We start from the raw sequence: 20,358 nt of genomic DNA on the forward strand, positions 1-20,358 counted from the left end.
AAAAGATATGCCGAAGGATCGTCACGGCTACGACTACGTTTGGGCCTTTATTTGCAAGTTCAGCAAGATAATGGCTACGCTCCCTGGACACAAGAACGATACCGCACCGGATCTGGCAGAGCGCTACTTCCACAAGGTATACCGTTTCTTTGGTATCCCGGCTGTCTGGATTAGCGATAATGCAGGACCGTTTATCTCGGAATTTCTGGAAACAATTAATAAGCTGACCGGGACCAAACACCGTCACGGCAGCTCTCGCCACCCACAGACGCAAGGCGCCGTGGAGATCACCAACGCGGATCTAGACCAACGAATGAGGCCTTACCTCACCAAGTACCAAGACACCTGGAGCGAGTACCTACCGGCACTCGACTTCGCCCATAATGTGTCCTGGCATTCGAGCATCGGCATGGCCCCGTTAAAAGTCGCGTTGGGAGCCACCCCACGGAACCCCCTCTCTATTGATATCCTAGACCTCAATACCTCGACCGACCCGCAAAAGAAAGCATTACAGCTCGTCACCCAGACCAAAGCGGTACAAGACCTGGCAAGGAAGAATGCCTTAGAAGCTCAAGCGGCCCAAGCCGTCCAAGCGAACAAGAAGCGACGTCCCGTCGACTTCACCATTGGAGACTTGGTATACGTGAGCAAGAAGGGTATGAGGACAGAGGCCCCGAGTACCAAGTTGGATTCACAGTGGGCAGGACCATGGAAGATCGTGGAGGAACGAGGACATAGCTTTGTGCTGGATACTCCGCCCTATGTCAAAGGCACGAACCTCTTCCATGCAGATCGGCTACGTAAGGCTGATGACAGTCCCCTACCCCAACAGACCAGCTTACCGGAACCACCTGAGGAGATCAACGGGGAGCCAGAGTGGGAAGTTGAGAGGATTAATGCCTCTCGACTGTTTGGCCAACGAGAGACCCTACAATACCAAGTTGCCTGGAAGGGGCACGACCCCGACGATACTTGGTATAAGGCAGAGAATCTCAAGAATGCAGCTATGGCGCTGGATAGTTTTCATCGAGAATACCCCGAAGCCGCAGGACCTCCAGTGAGGCTGCGTGATTGGATAAAGGCAGCAGCAGAAGACGAATATCCGGAGGACCACGAAGAGGATAACAAGGCAGAGCACAAAGGGTACAAGGCAAGGCAAAAGAGGAAGTATACTAGAAGGCACGCTTAAATCCGCTCTTCAAAGCCACGACCACCGTCACGGCAGTCGCGGCTTGGAGGGGGGTAGTGTGAGGGCCTGGTCCTCCAGGCCTCCCAGACGCTCTGACTAATCAGACGCCAGTTGGGTGAATCCACCCAACCAGCCAGAGCCCCACCTTGAGACGCCCTGGAAGAATCTCGCGACGGGAGGCTTTTGAGCTTCTTTTCCCTTTTCCCTTTAGTTTAGAATCTTCGTCTATAGCGCCCAATAGAGGAGTTCCGCCCTCATTCCAAGCCGGCCGTGACAAAAAGTCTAACAACGCGTCGCGTGCTCGCGAATAAGTTTTCATCTATCAGTGGGGTAGGTGGGGCCTCTAGGCGGCTTCTGATAGGCCCGGGGTTCTGGGCGGCTCTGGCTGCTTGAGGGCCAGTTTGGTGGACGGGTCCTCACACCGCGCAGGGCGCGGAGAAATAGGTAGTGGTGCTCAGTGCGCACAGGCCACACCCTAAGCACAATGCAGCCAATAGAATTAATCCTGTCACATGAGCCCTGTGGCGACCGTGACAGTACGCAGATAGGCTAAAAAGCATAGTGGACAAGATCAAGTCTCTAGACGCCGTGCGGGGCGCCGTTAACCAGCTCCTAAACCTCCATATCGACTATCCACCGGGTAGTAAGAAAGACATCGGAAAGGTCGAACTCGAACGGTATACGAAACACGACACCGCCCTTCTTATTCCACAAACACCAGAGGACCGCCTAATCCTCGTTAGGATAGAATACGTCACGTCGAGCATCTGCTCGGCGCTATTCTCCGCCCGGAAGCTCGTCGTAGTAGATCCGGACACAGACGCGGCTTCGCTTTTAGCTACCGTAAAGATTATATAGGAGTTAGTAGATCGCCTCCAATAGACGCGGTAGAAATAGTATCCCCTCTACGATTATAACGAGGTCTGCTTCGTAGCTATATAGCCCTTTGGAGATAGAGAGTCGTACGAACGGCCGTCTTACAGAAATAGCTCTACGATCTGGGACATTAGTCGGGGTAGCTACTAGCCGCGCGTATGGTCCGCACGGCCTAGATCTAGGAACCACAGTCACGGTTATGGAATAGAGAGTGATGGCTCGGGTCGGCGAGATTTGTGATTAGTATAAGGTTAGGGGTTGTTTGCTTGCTCAGGGAAGAGGCGCGGTGTCGGTTGTGCTTCTTATGGTACCCTCCGCTATATAGACTCGTTTCTTGCTATATGGCGCTGGCGAATCCATTCTTTTCCTTGAATTATTTTTGAGTAATTATGTGTCAATAAGCTTGTTGGTTTTTCTGGCTTCTCTAACTGTCCTGCGCAAGAGCCCTCTCCTTCAGCACATGTCCACGGAACGCGGGCTCACGAAGTAATTATCTTGATGATTTATCAATTACAAATATTTATTCCGTATTCACCATCTATCTAGTCTAACTACCTTTATAATAAACACCTATCGTCTCCACAATCCTCGCCATCAATAGTTCTGGCAGCTCCCGAATTGCTTCACACTCTCCTTCCAGAATCGCTCTACTAGATCCGAGAAACCTGTCCTTAAACAATGCCCATAGTCTTTCGTCCTCGGGACACTTGCAGTTCGGGTTTGGATAGAACGGATCGTTCCGCCAAAACCGCTGGACAGCGACCTTGACGCCGGTCTCGTTCATATCGAGTTCCTTACAATAGTCGAAATCGAGGAGCCACATAGCATGAGAACCGAGAATGCCCGTAGTGAGCTCTGTCGTTCCAATGCTCGGATCCGACGCTGGCATTGTGTTCTGCGAATGCGACTCGGTGGTTGCTATTACCGAGGTTAGGGGGCGGGCGAGAACAAACTCGACATCGTTGGCATCTATTCTCACGCCCCAGAGGAGAAATGCCAATGTGTCTGCCATTGCCTACTCGTCAATCGGGAGCCCAAGCTCTTCGATCTGGTCGGCGTAAAGGGGATAGTTACGAAGGCTGATGGATTGTAGGCGACTCTGTCGTGCCCCTTGCCGACGACGGCCAAGGTACGGGCGCACGAGGCAGTGCTCGTTTCGTTTATCGTTGACTACCGAGTCAATATCTCCATTCCAAAATCTTTGTACCAGGAGACGACGGGTTTCGCGAGGCATTGGTAAGATCCGTTCGCTAACGAGTGCTTCACACGCCACAAATTCTGTTAGAAGCCGCGGAAGAATCGTCTTCCATTTGTCGGATTGGGGAGGTAAATGGTCGATGGCCGACGGAATATTGACGCGGAAGAATAACGGGTTGTTACCGTGCATCTGGACTGCCGATAGAATCTGCCGATGAATACGGCGTTCATTGGAGATGGATCGATCTGGAAGGCCGTCTCCTCGCTTCAACACGATGGCTGAGTATTGCGAGTCTATGTCGGCATCTTTGAACGCATCGGACTAGACAGTCTCGCAGGAGCCATAGCCGATTCTCTCAAGTTGAGATGTATGTCTTGCAGACGTGATCTGCTCAATATGGCTGCCCATATTGAATGTAAGTTAGTGTAGTGTTGCGAATTCGATAAGTTCCGTGCAAAGAGTAGGAGGGTAATTATTAGGTGTCAAGTGTGATGAAGAAAAGAAGAGACGGAATCGCCCGCCCCCATTTATATGTTGTCCAGTCGGTTCCAGCCAGTCGTTGAAAATTTTATTTGGTGGCTTCGGCAAAAACAGGCACCTTAAGTCTAAATCTCTTCAGCTGCGGAATGTGTCAATTTTTTCGTTAACGAATAAGAATTTGTTGGATTACTGCACTTCAGGATTTTTTACTGGCTTCAATTGATTGTCTTCTCTATCTTCCTGGCTTTCTGGCAGTGCCAGAAAGCCTCCTTCTTATACTACTATTGTGGTGGCAAAATAGGTGGCAAAATGAGTGGCGAAGTAGGCCGCGAATCCTTTGCCTAGCTCCTTCACAGCCCACATTCCAGCATGTTCCATCTGACAGAATTCGAGTACACTAACAAAAGTGGTTTCTAGTACTTCCAGACTACATAAGGTAATAAACGCCCGCAAATAAAACTAAAGTAAGCTCGTCAACTACCCTCCAAAATGGGATGTGCAGGTTAGCCCCCCTGTTGCAGCTTGTGGCCGGCTTCGGCTTGTCGGGGCTTTTGAAAGTTTTGATAGCTTCGACACTGTTGACCCGGGCGGCACATAAGTTAGGTGGGGGAGTAAGCGAACGCCACTGATCCAGAACATTCTAGATAAGCGAGGAACACAACCAACCCTCTTATATAAAAAGCCCATAACTCAACCAATTCTTTTCCAATTCTCTTCATCTTCAATTCGTTTTATTCTTCTCTTGACAATGGTTTCATATACAGAAGAAGACCTCCGCAAGGCTTGCGAGGAAGCCGTCAGAACACATCAATTACGCAAAGTCGCGCGAAAATGGAACGTTCCACCCTCCACCCTTTATGGCCGTCTACATGGCTCCCTACCTCGAAATGTTGCTCATCAAGATGAGCAAAGGCTTACACAGACCCAAGAGGATCGTTTAGTCGAATGGATTCTTCTTTAACAAGATTTAGGATTGCCCCCTACACATGCACAGATCAGGGAGCTTGCACGCCGTATTCTAGCTGAAAGGGGGGACTCCTTACCACTTGGAAAGGGGTGGTGCCGTGCCTTTCTTAACCGCAATCGAATTTTGAAGACTCAGAGGGCCAAGAGAGTCGATTCGGTCCGCGTCAACTGCGCTACAGAGTCAACAATTCGACCTTGGTTCAACCATTTCCAAACACCAGCTATCAGGGCGATTAAGCCAGAGAATCGCTGGAACAAGGACGAATCTGGTATTATGGAAGGCAGAGGAACTAACGGCCTTGTCATTGGAAGCCGTGCCTTTAAGGCGCTTCAAAAAAAACAGCCTGGAACCCGCACTTGGACCACTTTTGTCGAATGCATCTCAGCAGCTGGCCGTTGCATTCCTCCTTTGGTCATTTTTAAGGGGAAAAGCGTTCAACAACAATGGTTTCCTTTGGATATGAAGCCATTTCAGGATTGGTTCTTTACAGCAACTGAGAAAGGATGGACTACCGATGAGACAAGCCTCAAATGGTTAAAAAATGTGTTCATTCCTCTCACCAAGCCAGCAAACTCCTCTGAGAAACGACTGCTTATTATTGATGGCCATGGCAGCCACACAACTGCCGATTATATGTGGGAGGCATTCAAAAACAATATTCACATTATTTATCTGCCTCCCCATACTTCCCATGTCCTCCAACCCCTAGATTTGGCCATATTTGGCCCCCTAAAACGACTTTATCGCAGACGGCTTGAGGACCTTCTTGCTAACGCCTTTGACGACTCTTCTGTAGCCGGAAAACGTGCGTTTCTGGAATGCTACCAGATTTCACGCACAGAGGCAATTACTAAGAGTAATGCTAAGTCAGGATGGAAGGCATCAGGCCTTTGGCCCTTGAATGTCAACAAACCGCTAAGAAGCCCACTCCTCCTCAAGAATTCTAATACTTCACGCCCCTTAAGAACTACTATAGTTACCCCAGAGGTTCGCACACTCCGTATGCCAATCCTGGAGGATTATGGAGACGATCGGGTGCAGTGGAGGACTCCTAGAAAGGCACGTGATTACGTTGAGCAGGCAAAGAAGTTCGCACGCATCATCAAAGCAATGCCAGCGGATAAGCTCTTCCTCAGAAAGATTGGTAAGGCTTTGGATGAACAGGCCTTTGAACTGGCTATTAGGAAGCGAAAGATTGAAGGTCTAGAACACACTCTCGAATCAATAAGAGCCAGAAAGAAGAAGAAGGTTAAAGAAGATCCAAATACCACCTTTGCGAATATTCAGACTATTCGTGAGGCCCAGAGAGCTGTAGGGCGTGCAGCAGAGGTTTTAGAAGATGCGGAAGAAGCGGATGATTCAGAGGATATCAAAGATTGTATTGAAGTTTTGTAAATAAAAAGATCACCCTTTCTTTTGTTGGAGGGTTAGTTGGGACTCCTGCTTATACAGAATGTTCTAAATCAGTAGTGTTCGCTTACCCCCCCACCTAACTTAGGAAGCGCATGAGCGGGAAGATGGTATTTCACAACTTTGCCAGCCTAAAATAGGCTCTGCGTATCTCAAGGCTCTGCGAATCTCAACTGCTAGCAACTGCCAAGATCCCCAGGGAGGTGCGAAAAACAAATGGTGGTGCGTACATCAAAGCTCTTTAAGAACTCTAAAGTTGAGCTAAGTCGGAACAGTAACGTAATAGACCCACCCCTATCTGAGCATGTGTATTTTATTAGCTGAAAAGGTTTCAGGACCCTAGTGGGGATCTCGCTAACCGTTGTAATTGGTGGACAAAATACTTGCTGGATGAAGATGTTCCTTCTATCTTTGGAATCGCCGATTGAGTTGTTCTAAATCGTCTGAAATAAGGATAAAAATGAAATTAGTTTACCAAAAGCTGGCAGTGGGAAATACTTCGCACGTTTCTTAAATTCTCCTTTCCGATTGTTTCTTGTTACAGATCGCGACTCAAGGTACCTCACTGCCATCTAATCAATACATCCAAACTCAACCAAGATCCGAAAGAGAATCAAACTTCAATGTCTGACAAACCCAAACAACCACCCGTGGTGGTTATTGCCAGTAAAGGCGATGAGCCAGAGTCGTCCAAGCTACCACGGAGTGATGGACACATGATTGCGGAGCCCATAATGAGCTCTGATATCGGAAGATTATCGCGTCGTCTCGGCGCCACAACTGACCAATCGACAGCTTCGTCCATGGATGTTTCATTGAAGGAGGCAATCATGGAAAATTTGACATTGGGAGAGCATCTAGAGGCAGAAGCCGAGGCTGAGTCGCCTGAGTCCCTTCTCAAGCGAATGCTATCAATAAAGTCTGCCGTGACCACCAGCTCCTCTTTTGCGCAGAAGCAGCAAGCCGCAATTGGAACGGACGCGATATTTCGAGGGATTGGGACCGGATCGATTGGCAAGATCTTTGGGCATCCTGGGACTATTTTTGCCTACAAACTTCCGGTGTCTGGACAGCCCGAGAAGCTGTGGAACAACTATACGAAGCATCTACGTGTCTACCACAGCTTCAAGTCTTTGCCGTATATACCAGATCAGGTCGAGATTCCGCGTTGCTTTTGGTACGCAACTCCAGATACTGAATCCTTCTGGAGCGATAATCTCGAGCGTTTTCCAGACTTGCCTCACTATCCTCGACTTGCTCGCCACGCTCTTTGCATGGAGCGGATTTTCCCCCTTCCGCGACCGATTCGACATGCACTGGTGGATAAATTCTGTCCTCAGAAAGCACGGCAAACCATCAAGGACAGTGACTCCAATAAAGACTGTCTTGTCCGTCCTTGTCTAGGCCGTGTCAAATACGGGACCGGTGGACATTTCTTTACCCTTCGTAACTTCAAGCTTCACGCGAATAAGATCAAGGAGCTTGAAATCAATCCGTCGGAGTTGATTATAGGAATGTCTCATGCCCTTGCGGTTGGTAGCCTGATCTATTTCTTACTGAGTCTAAGTCGGCAGGCCCGCATTTGAAAAATAGTACTACCCAACACAATGGCGACTACCTTCCTCATTCTTTGTGCTTAATACGTCCGAGGATTATCCGATCGACCAGTCCCCGTTGTCCATTTCGACACGGACGTAAACTGGCCAATCCCGATACGAGAAACTTCGGCACCCTCATGGTAATATAGAATACAGCCTCTCTACGCCACCTCCGGCTCGCAAGCTCGCCTACGGTGGCTCCGTTCAGCTGAATAACTATGAATAGCCAATCAGATTCCTTCCCTTAGGTGCTCAGTGCTCCACTTGGTGCTCAGTCACACTGAGCACTCACACCCGCACTGAGCGCTTTCGGATTGGGCACCGGCCGAAGGAGGCCCCGCCTTCCTAGGTGCATTTGCTCAATCCAAGGGAGGCATTACGGCGCCTCCTGTACCCTGCACCGGGATCGTAACATCCACCATATTGAGTGACTATTGTACGGTCTGGAAGGTATTGCTATTACCGGTAATAATAAAGACTTGAGAAGCTTATTGACTGACTCAACTAGTAATGTAGTGCATTGACCGAAGTTGAGGAGTTATTGGTATAGCAAGTTGCCTACTCTTTAATAAGTAGCATATAGGTTCGTTACTGGGCGCATCGCTGGGAATCGCCGGAATCGCTCGAATCGCTGAAGTCTTCAAGATCGGGCATTTCTGAAGCAAAGTTAGCACAGCCGCGATGATAAACAATGAAGAAAATGAAGCTTTACTGATGCATCGATTAATTAAAATTGTTGGCGATGATTTAGTGTTGGTTTGGTTGACAAGGAAGGTTGCAGTGGAATATGTTGCCCACTTTTGAGCCACTTTTAAGCCACATTGTCAAACCACATACCTGCATATCCCTCCATATCCCTCCAAACACTGCATATCCCTTCATTCGTGACTTTCAGCCCTGATCCCTTTTCCGGGCTCCCGGACTTCCGAATGCCCTCTTTTTTCTCCCTTGCTACGGCCGAGTCCCTTACGTAGCACGACTGAACAGACTGCTGAACCAGGTTCCCTTTGTCCTTTTCTTGGAAGCATAAAAGGCCTTCTTTCCTGTATTATTAGATGGGAGGAGGGGACAGACAATTCAAGACCCTTTAAACCACTGTCAACTTTGATCACGGGCCAGAGAATACGAAGGTTGCAGCGGAATTAGGTTGCGTTCTGGTAAAAAGTGGTAAATTACGTAGCGGCAGAATTTAGATGTTTAATACGGTTAGGGTTAAGTCAGGTGGTGCTTATGGAACACCCCTGGATTTGGAACAAGGTTTGTCATCAAGGACTTGCCGCTCGCCACCCAACTCGCCTATTTCAATCGCTTGCAACTCGACCAATTCTGCTTCAATACTTATCTTCTTTTCTCCATTCAATTGAGAAATGAAAGATGAAGCGATATACCTAGTTGGATTTGCAGAATGCGCTGGCAGAGTATGCAGAAACCGGCTTACTCCGTAGCTCTGCTGAAAATCACGGCATCCCCCCTACTACTCTCTTTAATCGGGTTCGTGGTTCCGAGCCAGCCTCCAAGGCCCAAATTCTTAATCAAAAGCTTTCTCCGGCTATGGAAGAACGCTTAACCGAATGGATTCTATTCCAAGGGTCGCTCGGTCACCCTCCAACCCACGCCCAAATTCGGAAACTAGCTAGAAGAATGCTCGAAGATAACGAGACCCTCGGAAAACGCTGGACTAGCCGGTTTTTGGCTAGAAATCCATCTATTTCTACAATTAGGCCTCGGAGAATCCATACAAACCGTGCTGATCGAGCCTGTGAGGCCGTTATCCGGCCTTGGTTTGACTATTTGAAGCCTCCAGGCGTGGAGGCTATTCCAGCCAAGCATAGGTATAATATGGATGAAACTGGCATTGCTTCTGGCATTGGAGATAACGGCCTGGTTGTTGGATCTAAGGAAAGAAAGAAATTCCAGAAAAAGAAGAAAGGAGACCGAATTTGGACCTCGATTATCGAATGTATTTCCGCTGACGGCCGGTATTTAAACCCAGTCGTCATTTTCAAAGGTGGAAGCCTTCAACAACAATGGTATCCACGCGATTTACAGCCATTTAAGGGCTGGAAGTGGAAACCCACTGAAAACGGCTGGTCTGACGATGATACTGCCGTCGCATGGCTCCGCAATATCTTTCTTCCAGAGACTCGGCCAGCTACCCCCTCGGAGAAGCGCCTCCTTATTTTAGATGGCCACGGTAGTCATACCACCAAAGAATTCATGTGGCTAGCCTTTTCTAATAACGTACAATTGTTATTTCTACCAGCCCACACCTCCCACGTTCTCCAGCCCCTGGATTTATCGGTTTTCGGCCCTCTAAAAGCCCGGTACAGAGCCAAGCATAACGAGGTTGTTTCCGGCTTCGACGAAGGCACTGTTGCTGAAAAGAGGGCCTTCCTAGAATGCTACCGGCAAGCCAGGGTCTATGGAATGACTGAATCTAATATCAAAGCCGGCTGGAAAGCTACAGGCCTCTGGCTGGTCAGCCTCAGGAAGCCCCTAAGCAACGGCCTTGTTATTAAGAATTCTAACGGCGACGTTGGTCAACTGACCTCTACGGTTTCTATAGACCTTCAAGAGGTCCATAACCCCATTCTACATAAGAATTCGGAGGGCCGGCCTATATGGTTTACCCCTAAAAAGCCGAAGGATTTCCGTATTCAGGGGCAGGTTTTTCTAGCCGGCCAGAAACGGACTGCCAACGACCGACTTTTCATACGCAAGGCCGCAAAAGCCTTCGATTACGTGGTTTTCCAACTAGCCAATACGGCGCATCAATTGGAGGCTGCAGAAAAAAGCCTAGAACGCACAAGAGGCCGAAAGAGAAGGAAGGTCTAAGTCGACCCTAATACGCAGTTCGCTGGAATTGAGGAGGTTCGTGCCTCACAGAGAGAGGCTGGCAGAGAGGACCTTAGTTATTCTGAAAGAGAAGAATCAGGAGAATCCGATACTGAAGACTTCATCATTGTAGCTAATTAATTGACAAAGTTGTTGGCAATTGAAGTTTGTGGTGTTGTGCGGGGTCCGATTCAGGGGCTGTTCCATAGGCAGGGGTGTTCCAAAAGTCCCCCACCTGACTTATGTACGGAGGAATACAGTGGACGGGGACGATTTTAAGTAGCCGGAGACGCCCCCAAATTAAAAGACAACAGATGAACACGCAAGTTTTGGGTAATGAGCAAGGTTTTTCACGTTCAGTATTTTCAGGGGGGAATTTAGTCATCGGAAACGATCGTATATTTATTCGAAGATCTATCTTGTTGTATATTTGTTCGATGATCTATCTTGCTAACAGAAACGGCCTGCGCTGCCGCGGTAGTTAGTTGATCCAGTAGGCAGGGCAAGGCCCCGGCTACCGAGTTAGCGCGCAAGTACGCGTTCATGAAGCCAAATGCCTTGAAGCCAAATGCAAATAAAGAAAACAAAGCAGGGAAGGGAATATAAACTTACCAGACCCACCACTTAGTGCTCGCTGTCGGAGTCGTTAAAGACTGGCCTAGCGTAGATCTGGTCAAGAGCCTCCCGGGACGAGACAGCAAGCTGCTGCATATGCATGTCAACGTCCACCATGTCATCATCAGAGTTGTAATGAGCCGGCGTGCCGACAATGTTGGCAGTTCCAACAATGCCGCCAATGGCCATCTCGTCTCCAGACTCGCTCGGCTCCGGAGTGAGAGCGTACTGCTCAGGATAGTCGTCGTCATCCTCGCCCGAAGACGATCCAGAGTCGTCGACGTCCTGCCCAGCCATGGCAGCGAGCGCTCTGCAAACAGGGCACGTAAGACGCCGCTCCTCCTAGACCCGGGTGGGCAGCTTCACCTCTATCTCGTGGTCGTCCTCGAGGTTGCATCCGTTGAGTACCTCGCAGTGGTCAGCGATCGTCTGAGGCTGGTGGTTCGGCACCCTGCACCAAATGTCAACCGTGTATACTATGCACATATTAGCTGATTTTTTTCTGACTGTGTAAAGTCCTGCAGTTGCGTGTGTGGAGTGGCGTGCGAAAGTGGATGGAAAGGAAGATGCAGTGATTTCTGTTTCCTTGGAGGATGGTGATGGAGGATGGTGATGGTAGACAGATTACTCGACCGAGATGGTAGACGGCGTTCGTTTTTATATTCCGAAATTGTTAAAAGAAGTCGTGTTCCCATCCCTAACTCGGCGCCTTCCCATGCGCTAGAGTGGTAGGATCACCGGAGAACAATGCTATTGTGTTGACTGACAAAGACCATCGAAGTTACCTGTACTCGGGGGTAAAGACAAAGAAACATCATGTGTGTGTGGATGCAGCTGTACGTACCTCGCCTCTGGAAGACAAGGAAGCCTAGCCGTCTTCACCGAACACTAGGCTGAGAATTACTGTGAAGAGTTCCCCCTGGTGTGTGGCTTATAACCTTGGGACCCAAGCCTTTGCAGCTGTTCAACCTTTCACATCAACAATTAGTAGTTAGTTCTCATGAATAAATGCCAGCTGTTTTCCCAGGAACAGCCACTCACCTCATCCTTCCCTATCGCATCCTCATACCATAACACTACCGCCACGGTCCATAACCCTGGATGGACGAGCAACCCACAAAGCGGAGCCGCCCTGCAGAGAAAACCTTGCGAGGAACAGAGTCCACCGCCCACTCCAGGGCTGGGAGCAAGTCACGCCCTGGGAGCAAGTCACGCCATGCATGCCATCCCACAGAAAAGAGCCAATCCTGAACCATACCATATCCCCATCAAACATAAGCACCATCGGTCTGGTGGCGCAATGGTAGCGCGTTACTTTCCGGCGACAAGATATCTCTCTGTTGGTAAAGGCTCTGGGTTCGAGTCCCAGCTCCATCGAAGCATTCATTTTTGCTCTCTTGGTGTGTCAATCTGCCCCCTTGATGCCGATATTCACCGTTCATGCTGACGGGTGTTGTGGGACCCCAAGGCGCAAGTTGCAACCGCAGCCATATGCATCTTGCTTGATGACATGCGGCTAGCCACGGCGTCTGAAAGACACACGTCACGGAACGGGGCTGCTCTCTCCGTCCGCCTAAGTCACCAGGGAGATGATCAGGCTATGCGAGCCGCCAGCGCTGCCCCGGTTCTGCGCGCTAAGCACGCCGCTGACGCGCGCTCTGCGCTAGCAAAGCCAGGAAACCAGGACACTAGCCTTGACTAGGAAACTAGGACACAGCCTTGACTAGGACACGGGGGAAATTGCAGGGCCGCCTGACAGCTAGAGCCAGGCTCCCAGAGGCTTGGCTGGCCCGGCCGTGCGGCTGTTTCGGTTGCGCAGCCGAAATCCTGCCCCAGAGATGGCGACCCCTGGGCCGGAGCGCGACGTTCCGCGCTCGCTCCGGAGGCCACCCAATGCAGGAGGTTGCAGCGCCGGCCGCCGTTCTCGGGGCGTGCGCGCGCCGAGACGTTGCACCCCAGTCTTCTGTGTGGCCGGGGTCGCACCGGCACAGCCTGGCTTTGCTGGCCATTTCGCCGCCTTGGTGTTGCATTTTTTCGCGGCCAAGGCCAGCCAAGGCGGCGGCGGCGATGGACTTCCAGGAACCGCGTGCCTCCAAGATTTTGCGAGCCGTCTACCGCGCATATATGAAGCCCGCGATAACATCCTCTTTGTCGTCTTTGATCAGTCAGTATCAGTATTCTGATCAGTCAGTATCAGTATCCCAGAGCAATTACTCGACCCTTCCAGCCATCTCCCACTCGACCTTACCCCTGAATCGAAATCATGAAAGTCGTCGCTCCGCTCCTCGCCGCCGCCGGGCTGGCCAGCGCGCACACAATCTTCTCCTCGCTCGAAGTCGGCGGCGTCAACCAGGGCGTCGGGCAGGGAGTGCGGGTGCCGTCGTACAACGGGCCGATCGAGGACGTGGCCTCAAACTCGCTGGCGTGCAACGGGGCGCCGAACCCGACGTCACCGACCAGCAAGGTGATCACGGTGCAAGCCGGCTCAAACGTGACGGCCATCTGGCGGTACATGATCGGCACGACGGGCAGCGCGCCCAACGACGTCATGGACATCACCCACAAGGGCCCGACGCTCGCCTACCTCAAGAAGGTGTCCGACGCGGCGGCCGATGCCGGCCCCGGCGGCGGCTGGTTCAAGATCCAGCAGGACGGGCTGGCCAGCAACGGCGTGTGGGGCACCGAGCGTGTCGTCACCGGCCAGGGCCGCCACGACATCCGCATCCCTGCCTGCATCGCCCCCGGCCAGTACCTGCTGCGCGCCGAGATGATTGCCCTCCACGGCGCTGGCAACTACCCCGGCGCCCAGTTCTACATGGAGTGCGCCCAGATCAATGTGGTTGGCGGCACCGGCGCCAAGACGCCCGCCACCGTCAGCTTCCCCGGCGCCTACTCGGTATGTTGCTGTCTTCCCCTTCGTGATTGGATGTCTTCCCCTTTGTGATTGGGTGTCTTCCCTTCGTGATTGGATGTGACTTCTCGGAGAAATGCTGACTCGGCTGCGACGCTTGCAGGGCACCGATCCCGGAATCAAGATCAGCATCTACTGGCCCCCCTTGACCAGCTACACGATTCCCGGCCCCAGCGTCTTCACCTGCTAGACCGCGAACGGCGCCAGTGGTAGATGGACATGATCGAAACGGGGATGGCATTTGGTCGCAAAATTTGACCGGCGAATTTGTAGTCAACATTTGACCGGCAAATGTGTATTCCCAAGACGTCGGAACTTCATTGACATAGATATTTAACACATGGTTTCTGAACCCCGGCCCAGTATTGGTTCGTTCCCACCAATGCCTGCGTGACTATGTCTCCAAGGAATCAAGCGTAAAGCAGCCTCTCAGGCCTCCAGCTCGGACGGAGGTACGCGCCGTCAAACTTGGTAGAGAAGGACGAGCCGACGGCGTAACGCAGCACGAGCTCGACGTCGACGGCCGCGCCCAGCTTCGTCTGCGCCCACACGGCCACGGCGACCACGTTGTCGCCGCTGTAGTCTAGCACTCCCGGCGGCACTGGGAACGTGTCCTCGGAGGCGACGGCCGGATAGAAGCGGCCGAACTGGTAGCCGTTGACGTACAGGTACGCGCGATACGCCGTGAAGTTCGAGGGCGGCGCGACGAACCGGAAGGCCAGCGACACGTCGAGGCCGTCGGGGACCGCAAGCTCCAGCACGGTGCGGTAGAAGCGCACACCGACGTCACCACTATGCTCGCGCGGCGACCCCGCCGGCCACCGCGAGTCGTCGAACCCCGGAAGGTGCCAGCCCAGCCGCTCCGCCGCGAGCCCGCCCTCGTTGTAGAGTGTGCGCACGGGGTCGAGCGCGGCGCCCCCCGCCGTGCCCGCGACCTTCCACCGGCCGAACTGCGGCCGAGCGCCGCCACTGTCGCTGCCGAGGAGCGTGGCGTTGAGGATTCCGCGGGGGTTGAGCGCCGCCTTGAGCTCGTCGTGCCCCGTGTCGTCGTGCATGACCAGCAACACGTTCTCCCTGCCGTCTTCGTCGCCGTCATGCAGCGCGCCGCTGGGGAACGAAATCGTCATGTTCCCTATCGGCATGCTGGCGTCGCCGAGGAACGACGCCACGGGCTGCCCGTTGAGAAACGCCGACCAGGCGTGCGCCGTGCCGCCCTGCACGCTGACGAAGGCGCCCGTCACGTTGCTCGCGGCGGTGCTGGCGAAATACCCCCGCCACAGCCGCACCCCCGTGTGGAAGCCGTATTCGTCGGCGTAGAGGTACGGCGTGGTGCCCTTGGTGGCGCTGTGCGTTGTCGTGTGGTTGGCGTGGACCCATGCGAGGCTGGAGTCGGAGTAGTCGGGCCGTCGCTCGGGCAGGCCGTCCTGGGACTTCCACGGCCCGAGCTTGGGGAGAGCGAAGGCGGCCGGCGGTGGGATGGTGGCCTGTAGTGTGCCGTGCCCTGTGCGGGTCGTGGCCAGGTCTTTGCCGTTCCATTGGATCTTGGACGTGGCCGCCGTGGTGAATACCTCGATAGGGGTTGTGCCGTTGGAATCGCCGAATATGCGAATTGTGTCGGACTCTAGGCTGGCTGAGCGGACTAGATACGGCCCTATGACTAAGGCTGGTTGACGAATGTGTGTTAGCTGGAACTTGTCGACACGAGAGACGCAGATATCGTGTGGCTCACCTGTTTGGTTGACGGGGACTCCAGGGTCCCTTGTCAAGGCAGGCGCCTAGAACTTGTAGGCCGTCATTCTGTCGACAACCATGACCCTCACGCCAGTGTCAAAGTCCAGAACAGACATGCCCTCGGGCTGCGTGAAGCCGGCGACCACGCCCTCGTCCCTCTTGTCAAACGTGATTCCCTGCGCTCCGGCATGTGCAGAGACGGTCACGTTGGCCACGCCCTGCAGATAGAATTCGGCCGAGAGGCCGGTGGGAACCCAGAGCACGAACGTAGCGCGTCCGTCGATAATGGCGTACGTCAAAACCTCTGCCGTCGAGTATGTCAGCGTGTTGTTCCCAAAATTGAAGTCGACAACCGTGATCCTGGATTCGTGGCCGCTCAGCACTGTGGCACCTTGAATCTGAGGCACCGTGAAATTCCCAGCGCTCGTGTTGACGCGGAGCATAAAGTATTCCGCAGACGCCGAAGACGTGATGTCATGCCGGAGGACGTAGAAGGCAGCCCCCGTGTCCGTGTTTCTGAGCTCGGTTACGAATATGGCCGTGTTGTTCGTGTATGCTGTTCCGTTGCCCACACGCTCGGTTAAGGCCAGCTCGTTTGCCACGCGGGTGAAGAGCCCGAGGTTTTTGATCTTGTAGTACTTGGCGTCGATGCTCCGGTCTTCGGCTATGGCGGCCGAGTAGTCGTAGCTGGTGCCGATGAACGGCGCGGCCAGCCACCCCCAGTTCGTGCCGCCGTACATCATGTATAGGTTCAGCGTCGTGACCTTTTGGGCGATGGCGTCGCGGTAGTAGAGGTTGACGAACTCGGGGCCGGTCCTCTCCTTGCAACCGCCCGCTGGGCCGTCCCACGGGTTCATCGCACCCCCCTGGAACTCGGGCATCATGGGCGGCTGCCTTGGCGAGACCTGCTGGAAATGGTCCCAGTAGTCGGCGATGGCAAAGTCCTTGATGGTGCCGCAGTCTTGGGTGACGCACGACCAGCATTGCGGCTTTGCGGGCGCGTTTAGTCAAAGCCACAACCACGCCGCTCACGGGAGGGGCTCAAGCTCACGTAGCTGTCCAGCCCGTAGATATCCACATCCCCTCGTGCCCGGACTGTATCGTAGTCTCTAGACCACGACCTGCCGCCTTGGCCGGGTGTATTGTGTATCATGGGCACGACGATCCCGTTCCGTCGCGCGTTCTCCTCCAGCTTCTCCATGTACGACACGGCCTCGGGGTTGGGCGTCTTTGCGCCGACGTCGCGCCACTGGTTAGCATACTCGTTCTCGATTTGGTACATGATGACGGTACCGTTTTCGGTGATCTGGAAGGGCTTGACCAGCCGCGCCATGCCGTCCTGGTACGGCGTCCACGCCTCCGTGTATGCTGTCTCGTTGGACCGGACGTCCCCGTAGGCGCCCGTGGTGGCCCAGAGCGCCATGCCGCCCGCGTTGAGCTCTCCGTTGATGTACGGGCTAGGTCACATTAGCACGTACAAGCCGACGTCTCTGGCTATCTCGAGAAAGCGGGTGAGGTTGTGCGCGCCCGTGTCGAAATCGACCTTGCCAGGCGTCGGAGCGTGGAACCCCCAGTGCGTGTAGATTGAAACCATCCTCATTCCCGTCGCTTTGATATTTTGCAGAACATCCTCCCACACTTCGGGTACCGGCACGCGAAACGGGTGCATTTCGCCGCCGAACAGGAAGATGCGCTCGCCGTTGATGATGAGGCTGTAATGGTCCCATTGGATCGTCTGTTGGAGGCCGTTGCCGAGGATCGGCCAGGAATCCTGGGAGCCGAGTACGAATTGCAGCACGGGAAGTAGGATAGCGAAGGAGCACAGCCATGGGGCCATGCCGAGACGCCGGGGAGTTGGCAGCTGCATAGCGGCGATGTGTTATGTTCGACAGGGCGATGTGATATGATTCGACAGGGCGATGTGTTATGATTTGACAGTCGTGGACCGCCGTGTCTGACGTCGAGGGCAGCGAGTGCAGCGAGGTGGAGTCAACTTATTCGATCCCCAATCTTAGAAATCTTACCCATTTATAGAGCTACATTTCCGTAGAGTAGCACTAGCCGGTCGTAGGCAGCTGTGGCTAAATGGGCTTGGAGAATCGACGGTGCTGTCGATATTGGCAATAAACGGATCCCGCTCGTCTCCCAGCCATCTCTACTTGGATCTGATTGGAGCAAGAATCGGTAAAATTCAAGCCGTGAGAGCGCAGAACTCTCCTGATTCGAGTTGGTAAAATGGTGTACGAGCATTTCCTTCCATACCTGCCTGACCTGCCTGACCTGCCTGACCTGCCTGACCTGCCTGACCTGCCTGACCTGCCTGACCTGCCTGACCTGCCTGACCTGCCTGACCTGCCTGACCTGCCTGACCTGCCTGACCTGCCTGACCTGCCTGACCTGCCTGACCTGCCTGACCTGCCTGACCTGCCTGACCTGCCTGACCTGCCTGACCTGCCTGACCTGCCTGACTTGCCTGACCTGCCTGACCTATCTGACGTACTTCCAATGTAAGGTGAATTACCTGGGCGGGCTTTCAGTTCCTCCTCTTTAATTTGGTACGGGTCACAATGGAATGCGCTATGTAACGTTCAGTACCTACCGCCCAGCCACTAGAATTCAATGTAGTTATAGTAGGAAAGCTCCCTGTAAAGAATTTTACAACCTGCTATTGGACCTGAAAGCTGAACCCGGAAACTGAAAGGGAACGCGGCATCACTAATCTTGGATGCTGGCCCCTATCAGGTTACCTGCTCTCTTTTATTCCCGAGCATTAGGGTATCCACCACCTCTAGGTCGTTGTTCTCCGCGATCCTCCTAAATTTTCCGTTTTACTGCAGGCACCCGGTACCTTGCTTTGCTCCTTGAACCTTTTTGCACCTCGTTTTGGTCGCCGCACAAACCCCATTTCCTCATAATTACTCGAACACATTTCGCCCCTTTCCCCTGCCATTTCATTTTTACGGCTACCTCTCGTATCCCGAGATATCGACATGCATCGCTCTTCAAATTCAGCCCGTGAGCCACTCCAGAACTAGAACTCCCTTCCCCTCTCCCCGTGTCTCTTAGCTCTTCAGGGCCACACCTAAGAATCAAAGCCGCAGGAAGATTGCAGCTGCATCATCTCCTCCTTATCTCCTCCTTATACACAATGTCAACCTCCGATACTGAGGTCCCAAACTACCTTTCATACTCGCGCTGCAAGCACATCAGCCCATTATCATAGAGTCCCGCCATGCCAGCGAGCAGCCAGCAGAAAGCTTCCCTTTTTCTATAGCTTCAGAACCAGCAACTACTATTATATGGGCCGATCGTTACCAGCCTGAGCTCACCACGCCCGCAACTGCCTTCAATTCAACCCGCTTCTCGACGGACGATCTGGACCACGTCGCCACAGCGGGCATCCTTCCTTATCACAGAGCCAGAAACTCCCATCTGGCTTTGACGCCAACAGAGTCTTGGAACCGTCTTGGAACTGGTGCATTTGACAGAACAAGCAGCCACCAAGGCTTAGCCGACAGAGCGAACTAAGAATCAATACAGCAGTTGCGTCAGCGTCATCATATCCAAGTCATTTTCCAGCTTTGTTCTTGTTGTTCTCGGCAGCTCAAGACGCCCACGGGTCGGCAACACAGTTGTCAATGATTGCGACAAAGCTCACATGAGAAGCTAGAACCAGAGAATAAGCTTCAATTGAGGAACGCACAACCAGCTACTTGTTTTCTCCTTCAATTTTGTCCAACCTGAGGGTATCCTGGCCGGCCGAGTTCGCTACTAATACTCTAGCGTCAACAACAAACAAGATTCCCGACTTGACAGGCTCCAGTGGCATGTTTGTAATCGTGCTGCTTGCTAGCGCTGGGTTGGATTTCTTCACTTTGAGTGGTGGAGAGAGCAAACAAGCTTGATGCTCAACTACCTCGTCCAGAACGAGCCCGGGTTTTGCTTTCGCGCGTCTTACGCACCCGGAAACGGCCCTTCTCTCTGATTTCCAAGTCAGCCGGCTCTGGATATCGCCGATGATTTGTTAAGAGCTTCGACGATGCCGTGGAGCAATATTCTAAATCTCTTTGACGCCCGCTCGACCAACCCTTGAGATCCCGGAACCACACATCCGACGACCAATCGACCGGTGTTCGCCTGCTCACTCCGTTGATCCCTTCTTCCCCTCAGGTCTCTATACCTTGGCATATCTATATCACCGGCATCTATATCACCGGCATTACCTTCTACTCTGAAGGGAAAAGGACGGTATTGAACACGAAATCGGCACTGTCGAGACTTGAGACTTTTGGGGGCGGCATTAAGCAGATCAATGACTACGGGGCCAACGACTTGGTCATCCAGACGTTCCCCTTTTTTTGGCGGTGCGGACCCTGTTTACGGGAATATTTCCTTTCTCCCGAGAAACGAAGCTGAGAAAAATGAGGCAGTGCTCCCCCCAATGCCCATGGGATAAGCGTTGAATGGTTGGGATACACCTGTTGCCGGGCTCCTGGAGATCCTAGGCACAGGCCAGTTCAAAATAGCGAGGAGCCAGTATTTGGCCCG

The 20,358-nt window shown here is 52.8% G+C and overlaps 4 protein-coding genes and 1 non-coding gene across 5 annotated transcripts; 3 read left to right on the forward strand and 2 right to left on the reverse strand.

Annotated features, from left to right (window-relative positions):
- Positions 1–2,572: 2,572 nt before the first annotated feature.
- B0T26DRAFT_809912 (zinc finger protein-domain-containing protein) lies at positions 2,573–3,790 on the reverse strand (the record flags this gene model as incomplete). The annotated part of the gene is made up of 4 exons (XM_060447261.1): positions 2,573–2,918; positions 2,991–3,039; positions 3,085–3,584; positions 3,773–3,790. The coding sequence occupies 4 exons, from the start codon at positions 3,788–3,790 to the stop codon at positions 2,613–2,615; spliced, it is 873 nt and encodes a 290-aa protein (XP_060300410.1). The 3' UTR covers positions 2,573–2,612.
- Positions 3,791–6,854: 3,064 nt separating this feature from the next.
- B0T26DRAFT_638395 (uncharacterized protein) lies at positions 6,855–7,706 on the forward strand (the record flags this gene model as incomplete). Its single annotated transcript, XM_060437028.1, has 1 exon — positions 6,855–7,706. One exon carries the CDS (start codon positions 6,855–6,857, stop codon positions 7,704–7,706), a length of 852 nt encoding a protein of 283 aa, XP_060300411.1.
- A 4,748-nt stretch (positions 7,707–12,454) lies between these two features.
- B0T26DRAFT_t48 lies at positions 12,455–12,545 on the forward strand. Its single transcript has one exon. It is a non-coding gene; the product is annotated as a tRNA-Arg (tRNA).
- An 886-nt stretch (positions 12,546–13,431) lies between these two features.
- Positions 13,432–14,269, forward strand: B0T26DRAFT_638544 (endoglucanase II; the record flags this gene model as incomplete). Its single annotated transcript, XM_060437046.1, has 2 exons — positions 13,432–14,064; positions 14,183–14,269. 2 exons carry the CDS (start codon positions 13,432–13,434, stop codon positions 14,267–14,269), a joined length of 720 nt encoding a protein of 239 aa, XP_060300412.1.
- Positions 14,270–14,489: 220 nt separating this feature from the next.
- Positions 14,490–17,647, reverse strand: B0T26DRAFT_672210 (glycoside hydrolase superfamily; the record flags this gene model as incomplete). The annotated part of the gene is made up of 5 exons (XM_060439420.1): positions 14,490–15,742; positions 15,809–15,854; positions 15,900–16,799; positions 16,862–17,248; positions 17,285–17,647. 5 exons carry the CDS (start codon positions 17,645–17,647, stop codon positions 14,490–14,492), a joined length of 2,949 nt encoding a protein of 982 aa, XP_060300413.1.
- Between the last annotated feature and the right edge of the window lie 2,711 nt (positions 17,648–20,358).

Source organism: Lasiosphaeria miniovina (assembly GCF_030549165.1).
Source record: "Lasiosphaeria miniovina strain SMH2392-1A chromosome Unknown B0T26scaffold_2, whole genome shotgun sequence".
NCBI classification, from domain to species: domain Eukaryota; kingdom Fungi; phylum Ascomycota; class Sordariomycetes; order Sordariales; family Lasiosphaeriaceae; genus Lasiosphaeria; species Lasiosphaeria miniovina.